The sequence below is a fragment of the Castor canadensis genome, chromosome 6 (assembly GCF_047511655.1).
Source record: "Castor canadensis chromosome 6, mCasCan1.hap1v2, whole genome shotgun sequence".
Taxonomy (NCBI): domain Eukaryota; kingdom Metazoa; phylum Chordata; class Mammalia; order Rodentia; family Castoridae; genus Castor; species Castor canadensis.
This window is the reverse complement of record NC_133391.1, coordinates 34,156,527-34,167,417: the sequence shown is the minus strand read 5'-3', so window position 1 is coordinate 34,167,417 and position 10,891 is coordinate 34,156,527. Positions and strand designations below refer to the sequence as shown.

General features: G+C 33.8%; 1 protein-coding gene across 1 annotated transcript in view; it reads right to left on the bottom strand.

The window, feature by feature from the left end:
- Positions 1–1,091: 1,091 nt before the first annotated feature.
- Positions 1,092–10,891, bottom strand: part of LOC109692628 (ovostatin homolog 2-like) — a 54,233-nt gene continuing 44,433 nt past the window's right edge. The window contains exons 27-36 of the mRNA XM_074076097.1: positions 9,172–9,246; positions 8,214–8,379; positions 7,199–7,410; positions 6,035–6,244; positions 5,317–5,438; positions 4,181–4,271; positions 3,754–3,822; positions 2,360–2,462; positions 1,598–1,673; positions 1,092–1,238 (exon numbers count right to left, since the gene is read on the bottom strand). Coding sequence (XP_073932198.1) covers positions 1,621–1,673; positions 2,360–2,462; positions 3,754–3,822; positions 4,181–4,271; positions 5,317–5,438; positions 6,035–6,244; positions 7,199–7,410; positions 8,214–8,379; positions 9,172–9,246 — 1,101 coding nt within the window. The 3' untranslated portion in view covers positions 1,092–1,238; positions 1,598–1,620. The remainder of the gene's footprint in view (positions 1,239–1,597; positions 1,674–2,359; positions 2,463–3,753; positions 3,823–4,180; positions 4,272–5,316; positions 5,439–6,034; positions 6,245–7,198; positions 7,411–8,213; positions 8,380–9,171; positions 9,247–10,891) is intronic.

Genomic DNA, 10,891 nt, shown 5'->3' with positions numbered 1-10,891 from the left:
TTTATTGCAAAAGTATATTAAAAGAGTCACATTTTTCTTGAGCATAATTTTTTAAAATTTCTTTTATTCATATGTGCATACAATGTTTGGGTCATTTCTCTCCCCCATTCCCCCACCCTCTCCTTTCCCCCACCCCTTCCCTCTCCCCCTACCCCTTTGCTACCAGGCAGAAACTATTTTGCCCTTATCTCTAATTTTGTTGAAGAGAGAGTATAAGCAATAATAGGAAGAACCAAGGGTTTTTACTAGTTGAGATAAGGATAGCTATACAGGGAGTTTACTCGCATTGCTTTCCTGTGCACGTGTGTTACCTTCTAGGTTAATTCTTCTCGAGCTAACCTTTTCTCTAGTTCCTGGTCCCCTTCTCCTATTGGCCTCTGTAGCTTTAAAGTTTCTGCATTAGTTCTTTTGCATTGAGGACATCAAATGCTATCTTGGTTTTTTTTTTTTTTGGGGGGTTTCTTGCCTATCCTCATACCTCCCTTGTGTGCCAAGCATAATTTTTTCTATGAATGTTTAAACATTTATAGAAAGTGTAGAATTTTCTTTAAACATATGAGTGCTGGTATCCTGCTTAGATGTTTGACATGCTATGTTTGGTAAAATAGAACTGAAATGAAAAGGTATAAAGGTATGATTAACAAGCTGAAAAAACCTAATACAATGACCACCTGGATGAACTATACCTGCTTATCTATGGTGCCTGTTAATAGGCATATTTGTTAAATGCTCAGTTGCAACTTTAACCTTATATGCAGCACTTATTGAGAGACTATAAGGACAAACAAGTCTAACTTCGTTCAATTGAAATATGTTGTATTTTTAATTGGTTGTATGGTTGGATATCTTATTTCCAAACTTCTTAACTCGACAACTGGAGATTTTAGCTGCAGTTTTTCTTATATAGAGTTTCTTAGCAAACCCAGAAGCCTGTGTCAAAGTCAGTAAAGAAATGGTTCACTTCATTCTGTTTTCTCCATTTTCTTGACAAAAATAAAGAAAATTATTCAACTGGCTATTAAATAAAGTCTCAAGATTTCCAGAATGAAAATTATGAATGTAGTATGAGAAGAAAATCATGGACTCAGATGTGAAATGACAACATTTAATGGGATAAGAAAGAAAAAATCTGACAAGTAGTTATAGCAGATTGTAGACTGCCCATGATGTGAGGTTGATCTGGTTCTTCTCCATGTTTAATTTAGAAGAGGAGTTGGTTCAAAGAAATTGCTTTGCACCTGGGATTTAAAAAATAATTTAAATAACAAATAAATATGTGTATGTGTATCTATAGAGATTAATACAAAAATGCATATACACATGTACACAAATATATAGACATAAACATGGATGTGTACAAATATATGTACATGTGCACTTATAAAACAAAACGAGAGATTTAGAAAAAGCACATATATAGCTTTAATGATTTTAATCATTAAAATGTTAATGATTATCAGAATGATTCAGTGTGACACAAACTTTATGAAGCACTAGAGACTTCTCTTTGCTTCATCCACTGTTCTATCTTAATATATTCATTAAGATACTTACTAGATATGTTTTCAATTCTCTGTGATGTAGATAATTTCCTTACCTTTCTTTGTGCCTTGTTTTGTCTCACTGGAAAACTGAAGTACTATTGATGTTATACGAATTCAAGGCATACTCATCTAGAAAAGAAAAGGAACATGCATTGTTAATAGTCTATAAACAGTCTACGTCAGGCAATATAAGCAAATTGGGTCTAATATTTCCAATAATTTTTCAAGAGAAGCAATCACCACCACACTTTATAAATCCCTAAATATTCTATTAAGGTATAAGCCATTTGATAAAATGCAATAAATGAGTAAATGAAAGTGACAGTATTAAATACTCCTTGATTAACAAGCTCTGTATGACCTTCAACAAGAAACTAATAGCATCGACCTTCTAGAGAAAAATTTTATGGTCCAAAACAATTAGTAATTGTTTCAGTATATGAACCATCAAAATTTCCTATAACATCCCAGAATAAAGTCCACTGCTGTTCTTAAGTCACGGTCCACAGAGGTAGCATGAAATGTTAAGTTTTGGCACTAACAACAAAGACTTGGAAGCTTAGTATGGTTTGTATTTCAAGTTTAAGTGGAGATCTTTTACATTCTATCAAAAATATTCCAAGTGTTGAAAAGCTCTGATGTCTGGCCCCATCGAAACCTCTATCATGGAGTGAAAAAAAATCATCATATAAAGTAAAAGCATAACTTGTTTAGTCTTTGTAGAAAGAAAATGATTTGGGAAATGCAGTAGGTCAAAAATGTTAGATATAGCCATTATGTTCAATAGACTCTGGGCATTGATGCTGTTCACCTACCTTTTTCATAGTAATTGTAGACCATGACTGGGGCTGGCTGAATGTTGGACACAAGGTTGCTTTGCTCAACAGAAAAGGTGAAATTTGTTGCTATATCAGAAACCTATAAAGATGCAAATTATAAATAAATCATAGCCGGTCTGTAAAAAGAAAATCACTCAGAAAATTATCTCTAGAAGTTCATGGTCCATACAATTAAAGAGATCAAAGGGTGATTGTTTCATAATAGCAAAAATAATGAGCTAGTGAACATTAAATCATGTTAAATCTAAGTTTCATTGCTTGCATTGATGTCATAGGGATTTACCTGAAAATGTTAGAGGATTATTTGTAGACATTTTTGAAAGTGGTAATGTTGTATATAGAAAAAGATGGCTCTAAAATTCACATCACGGTTTAAAATTTCCTCAAAAAAAATAGAATGCTTATATGATCCTGCAATCATACTTGTGAGTATATGCCCAAAGGAAATTAGATAATTATCTGGAAGAGATATTTGTACTCACATGTTCATTGCATCATCATTTAAAATTGCCAAGACATGGAACTAACCTAAATGTCTATTAACAGATAAATTGTTAAAGAACCCAGAGTGTGTGTATATGTAATAGAAAGTTAATTAGCCTTTAAAAAGAAAGAAACCCTTCAATTTGTGACAATGGTGATAAACCTACAGGAAATTATACTGAGTGACATAAATGTAACAAAAAAGAAAAATACATGATCTTAATAGAAGTGGAATATGAAAGTTAAATCCACAGGCAGGGAGAGTAGAATGGTAGTTACCAGGGCAAGGGCAATAGGGAAACCTTGGTCAAAGTGTACAGTTTTAGTTATATAGAATGGATACATTGTAAAGATCTAATGTATAGGATGGTGTTTATGGCTAAGGCAGTTGCAATTTGCTGAGAGAGAAGATTTTAAGTGTTTTCATCACACAAAAGGGGTAACTAAATGAAGAGATGGATCTGGCAGTTATCTTGATTATAATAATCAATTCACAGTATTTATCAAAACAACACTTTGTTACCCTTAAATGTATATAACTTCAATATCATTTTAAAAATTGTGTCAGCCTTCACTGGAGTTCAGTTCAAACTATAAAAGAATTTAATACCTACTCTATAACCAGACTACGTTAGTTTAAAGAATGGAAAACAGGGAGATGATGTTACTAAACTTGGAGGATGATGTAGTCAGGCAACCAAAGCACATATGAAGTAAATTGATAGGAAGAATATGACCAGTAGGACAGAACACTGACCATCTGCAATGTCCTATCTTTAAATAAACCCTATTTATGTGTGTAAGAAATAAAAGCTTTCTATTATCCCACAGAAAATGAAGCAAAACAAAAAGCAGCCATGAAAGCGATAAAATATTGCTGAACTTACATTTTCCAAGTAGAAAAGAACATGGTCATTCTTTACATCTGTCTTCATTACTTGGCCGTTCTTTTCAAGCTTTAAAAAAATTGGCATGGAAGGATGATAAACATATTAGAGGGCATGAGAATTCCACTCCAGAATAGAATGCTCGTGCTTTTGATTTTGTCAGGTTTTATATTATGAAGTGTTTCTTTGTACTATGTTGTTTTCACAAGCACACACAGGAACCAGATAGAGAAAAATATTATGAACCTTGGAAAATAATGAGTGTGAATTACTACAAATTAAGAACAGTATCCCTTATGTTACATTTCAGCAAAATTATAAATGTGAACTCTGAACAAGTATGTGTAGATGATTAGTTTAAATGGCTAGTTTTGTTTATATGCACCATCCTTTATCTGTGCAGAAACATCATGCTGCTAGTGTTTACCTTCTCGATGGATGACAGGACTGGAGTGAATCCTGATAGCATCTTTACATCCACAATGACCATATTGGAATTTTCATGAATTCCAGTATATCTGAAATTTAAAAAAAAGATAACACTAGTGTAGCCAACAATTTAGAAATGTTACTTGTTTCATAGTGAGGGTGGCAGGTTAAACACATACTAATTGGCTAGATGTCTGGAGGATAAGCAGCATGAAGAGAGTCATCTTCAAATTCTGAGAACACAGCCACAGTGACAGTGAGTGAGGCTATGTGATTATACAAAACAACGTAAGTTGCGGCAGATAGGAATTATCTGGCTCTAAAATCTCTCAAGCCCTGTTCTTATGCTTAACTAAGATCTCTAATTCAGAACTTACAAATAAAAGTTTTATATTTGTCTTACATATACTCATACTAGCATTAGATTTGTATAAGTAGAGCTCATTAAAAAAGCAGTATGTTGGAAGAATACAGAGTAAACATGCCCCAAATAAATTTTCTAGGTCTTCCTCCTACCTTTGATAACATTATTGGGGCATGAAGTTAATTTCGTAATGTATTTAGTTTTTAGCTCTTGATGTTATTGATATTTTCATTTAGGAATCCTGGGGAAATTTTCCCAATATAATTTTACTCAGTGTTTCCATACTATGAACTTAGGCAAAAATCTTGCATGTATAAATCATGAAGATTTTTTACTCCTATGAAAAGAAAAAACCTAAAATTTTGCTATTTACAGATATAAACTAAACATTTTCAGACTTTTTATTATACAGCCTCCTTTACTTTTCTTGAGGAAGAAATATAGTGTCCTTGCTGTCCTAAACTGGTAGTATTATCATACAACAAAATAAAAGCATTACTGGATATGATCATGGTGAAACTTGCAAATTGTACTTAATAGAGTATAAATTACACTTGCAAAACTCTAGCTCAGATTTACCTAAAAATGTACTCAACTGTGTCGTCTATATAGACAGCTGTGAAGTGACTGTGATACAGAAATATCACCACCAGCACATGGTGGTGATATATCACAGTTACCATCAGTCATATTTTTCCACCTTGTTTTACTTAGTTTGATATATTACCAACTCTTTAACCTGGTAGTTGATAAGAAAATATAACACTTACTTGAGGGTCACTGTCAGGTCAAAATTAGTCTGGAATATATCTGAAGAGCTCTTTACTATTTCCAAGGAGAGGGAAAATCCAGATGCCTTCTTAGGTAGTGGCACATTATACCTGAGGATGCCCTAGAAAGAACAACAGATCTTGAGAAAACTCAACCTGTAGCAAGAATGGGATGACATATTATTTCTCTACTTTCATTATTGATACAGTTTAAATATTTATATTAGGGAATTAGGCTCAAATAAATTTAGTGTTCATAATATACAGAATCTTTGACAACATAATTTAATGAAGATAGGAAACTTTTGTACTGAGGGTTTGAAATCAGGGCCTCACACTTCTTAGGAAGAGCTCTACCATTCAACCACACCCACAACCCTTTTTGCTTTAGCTAATTTTTAGATTGGATCTCTTATTTTTTCACCTGGGCAGCCTTGGATCACAACCCTCCTACCTACGGCTCTCACAGGAATTACAGGCATGTACCACCATACTGGGCTCAAGATAGATACTTTCTGACTGAAATATTCCTCAACGATGGAATATTTCATACAACAGTGTCATTATGTGCTATTGATTAGGAAAATATGCATGAGAGAGTAGTGATAACCATGGAAAGACACAAAATGACAAAATAACATTTCTTATATAATTGAACAAATAGTGTAAACTTTTTACATGGAAACATTCTTCTCCCACTTAGGTAGATTTCTGTTACCTGGATAAACACACAACCTTGTCCTTCTACATCCACTGTGTATTCTCCATGTGCTTTTGCTAGTTCTGAACGCTGGACCAATAAGCGGTTATCCCTGTTAATCTCAAAAATCTGACTTGATTCTTCACTTCTAAAAGTGATGTTGTTGTGATCATTTGAGAAGGTTAACTTCATGTAGCGGGTTATGGCAAGAAGACAGATTGCAGTGTCCTACACAGAACAGTACAAGCAAGATCCAGGCTCTGTTATGATGCAGTGTTACTCAACATTTAACCATGAATTTCTAATCCCTAGAAATATTTCTAAAACAGGTTACAGAGCACCAAGAAGCAATATACTGAAGAATAGAGAAATAAGTTCACTTGTGCAAACTGTTACTATTTGTTTTCATCAACAAATCTTAACATGGTTTTAGTTTTATAAAATATTTCATGAAAGACGATCTCTGCTGTTAAAATAGTGTCAAATACTTTCTGAAAGTTAAGTTCTTGTAGCTTGATGACCTCACAAAAACTCTCATGTCCACCCATCTTCAAAGAAGGGAAAATAGAACCAGGACAAGATCTTTGGCGATTTTTAGCCTAAGGTTTTACTAAGAAACTAAGATTAAAAAAAGGAGGAAAATGAACACTTTCCTTAAAGAAATGAAACTGTAATTCCTTCCATTTATAATTTTTTTCTGATTAAGGAAATAAATAACTCCTTGTTTTTATGGTTATTCATTTTTCCTGTTATTCATTCCTTTCATTTGCATTTTCTAAGGAATAGATCATAGAATTAGAAATATTTCTTCTTGGTTGACACATAGTTTGACCACAGTATCATTAGATATCTACTGTTCCAAGACTCTGATGCTTATGATGAAAATCTCTTCTATATTTACATTTTATTTTTACTGTGTAAATGAAGATAAAAGTTGGTATAAATTCCTTAAAAGGGGTGTCCAATTTATTCATTTGTGTATAGAGACTTCCTAATAGAGTACCTGACACACAATAACTGCCCCATAAATAATCATGGTCTAATTCTTTTTGATTCATAATATCAAATTTTCTTTAGCTTGGAAGACATGTTTTGGTGATTATCTTTGCTATCTAGCTTATTATGGAGTAGCATCTTCTGCACTGCACACAGTGCTATTACTGTCAGGTTCCTATCAATCACCTGGGTGGCAGAGAAGCCTCCGTGGGAGTTTGTCTGCTGGGCAAGCCACTGCACAATCCTACTAGCATAGGCCAGGTCCTGAGTTTTTCGGGAAATGACAGCCAGCAGCACATAACAAGTCTTCTCAGTCTCTCCAGAGAGGGCCCAAGGAATAAAGGATGGGGGTTCATCTTGCTTGAGTTTCCTTTCTCTTTTCCAATATATCATATTATCTGAGAAAAAGGAAGAATTTTTACATAGTCCTTAAAAACAAGTCCCTATAAAATTACATGTTGGGGGGATGCAAATTCCATTCTTGGAATTCCTCTGTCATGGGTTGAGTTATATCCCCATAAAATTCCTATACTGAAGTCTTAATCCCTGAGACCTTAGAAAGTGACTGTGTTTAGAGGCAGGATCTTTAAAGAGATAGTTAAGATAAAATGAACCTGTTAAGGTAGGATGTAATCCAAGATAATGACCCTTATAAGAAGAGGAAACTTGGACACTTGAAAGAGATTTGTACGGATAGACAAACACAGTGGCAAAGCCATGTGAAGACAGAGAGAGAAGATGTCCATCTACAAGTGAAAAAAACAAAACAAAAGAAAACACACATGTGGACAACTGGATCTTAGACTTCTATCCTTTAAAACTAGGAGAAAATAAATTTTTGTTGTTTAAGCCAACACCAACCTGTGGTATCTTGTTATGACAGCCCTGTATACTGTCTATATAGCTTCAGATAACAATCCCCTATGGTCAAAAGTCATTTCACAAGTAATTATATTGTCTGAAACATGGTCACTGTGTTTTGTTTCCTTTCCTTTACTCATTTGAGAAGAAATTAGCAAAAAAGAGAAAGAGGGAAATTTAAAATGTATGATATTCTTTAAAGACAAAGGGGCACTGATAAATCTCAAGAGAAACAGAAACATACTTTTAGAGAGGGGCTTCCAATATGATTGCTTAGTAAATGTCACCACTTTGTTCCAAAGATCATTTCCCATTAGCAAAAATGAAAGGTAAGACTTACTTATTTTTATAGCAGAGTGGTCTAGGATCTGAAGTGAGGATTCCACTTGCTCCTCTTTTCCAGCTAATGCAAACGTATAAGCTAAAATTGCATGGGTGTAGCCATTCATGACACCTCTTTCCACTGCCTCCTCCAGACAAAAGACTCCATTTCGTAGAACAGGAAACTAGTGAGGAAGACTATATTTTAAAATGACACTTTAACAGTTTATAACCTTGCTGAATATTTAAGCTAATCATTTTTATAATGTACATTTTACATATGAACCTATTCATATATACTCATCTACACTATACTTAAAATATTATTAAATAAATTTAAAATGTGAGAAACAGACTTAAATAATAAGAAAATGGCATTTTTATATGTGATCACCTAATACTTCAGCTAATATGAACTTCTATATGGCAAATTTATTTTTAAGACCTAAAGCATTTTATCTTAATGGTTTTGAGGTTTACATTTCTGAAAATTATTTTCAAGACACATCAGTGGCAGTGAAAATTCTGAGTAACTTAGTTTAGGAATAGATTTTGCAATCAGATAATAAAGGATTGGTTTTGTTTTCTGTTCTTGTTTTTGTTTTTCAGTCAATTCTCACTGTGTAGGCAGCCTGCCTCCAAACTCAGGATCCTCCAGCCTCTGCCCTGTCAGTGCTGGGATTACAGTGTACATCATCATGCTTGGTCAGAGCACAGGTTCTTAATGTAAAATTCATGACTAAAATTCAAGAACTATGTAAATACCTAAATCTATGACAAGCTTGAGTATATGTGTACTAACAGATATCCCTAGGAAACCTCAATAATGTTCGTGAGGAGCATTCATTTAAAAGGTGGTAATGAATTAAATGTTCTCATGATGACTCATCCAGTCTAAGAATTTCAAATCACTCTGAACCTAGAGTCTATCTGATATGTATTCAATTGACTGAAGCCAGAGATGGTAAGATCCGTACAGTGTAATTCAGCCCAGCTTCAAGGAGTGCTCCGACTGTAAACGCAGTGAGTACAATGTTCTTTTCATCTCCATCCTTAAAACAAAGGAACAGTGAATCACAAAAGATGCAGAACACAAAAGAACAGCTAGAGTCTTGGAAGTGAAACTGAGTAGGAAAGAAATACTGGAATAAATACCCTCAGTCATGAAACACTTGAACATGTGCAATTTAAATAGCTAATTAATAGCCATCCTGTCCAAGAATCCATTAAGATCCAATGTAAAAATTAAATAAACCATAACAATTAATCTTAAATATACATAATGACATGTATAATATTTATAAGTGGCCTAGGGTTAATCATACATTCCAAGCAATTCATATAACTCTCTTTGGTATTAATTTGCAAAACAAAGTAAAAAATTTTGTGTGTGTGTGTGTGTGTGTGATGAAACAAAAAGTGATTAAAAAACTTGAAAATCCCTGCAAAAGTGCCCTAGGCACTTCTACAGTAATCAGGTCTTATAGATTATTGCAGTGTAAACTTTGAAAAACATTTATAAGTCATGTGGTTTGTAAACTCACCATGCTTAAAATCCCCTGAGAAATTTAAACATTAAGTAAACCAGCATCTACATAAGAGATTGTGATTTTAAAATTCAGCAATATGACAAGGAAACTAATTTCAATGAGAACTGTAGCAATTCTAATACAAATAGCATTCAGACTAGCATTTTGGGCCTTAGTGATTGAGCACAAAACTCTCACTTTGTCTATTTAAGCTAGAGGTGTTATTTTCTTCTTCAGGAAAGGAGTTTTTCTAAGGAGCTGAGTTTTCAAGATCTGAATAACAGCATGTGGGAAAAACTAAAATAAGAATGGTGACATTTACATTATTGAAAGAGATATCACCACTCCTCTACAGCATAAGTTTTTGCTTTTGCCTTGCCTATCTCTTCCATCTCAACAAACAAACACACACACACATTTAGTTACAGTTGTCTCTCAGGATCAATGGTTCCAGGGTCCCCTGTTCACACGAAATACAAGGATGTTCAAATCCCTTATACAAAACACTGTAGTATTTGCCTAAAATCTGTTCACACACTCTGTACATTGTCATCTCTACATTACTACCATGTCTATTATAATATAAACATTATGTAAATAGTTGTTATATTGTATTGTTTGGAGAATAATGACAAACAAGAAAAAAATCTGCACATGTTCAGTACAGATGCAATTCTGAGAACATTTTCAGTCCAAGGCTGGTTGAATTCATGGGTATGGAACTCCAAAGATACAAAGGTCCAATTACACTGTACAGAAAAAGGTTTGGGGAAGATGAGACATACTGAAGCAGTAATCACTAGCAAATGCAATATTTGGAGAAGATGCTTTAGCAAAGAAATGCAACAGTCTTTGATAACATAGTAGCAAGAATTCTTGTCCATCAGGAATCTTCCCTTGAAAGGAATAGGTCTGGAATAATTTAAAGATATTCCTTCCTTCCCAACTACACAAGAGTAAAGCAATTTGAAAACAGTTTACATTAAAACTAAATTCTGTAAGGAGTTAACATTCCTCTGTACTTTGAAGTAGATTAGATTTATTGTTTTATAGTCCAAGAGTAGGAGGGGTGATTGGGAAGGATGGTGAAGCAAAGTCCAGAATACATCAAGGGATATCAGGGCATGCTAAAATATCATGAATGGGCATTCAAAAGGAAGCACACAGG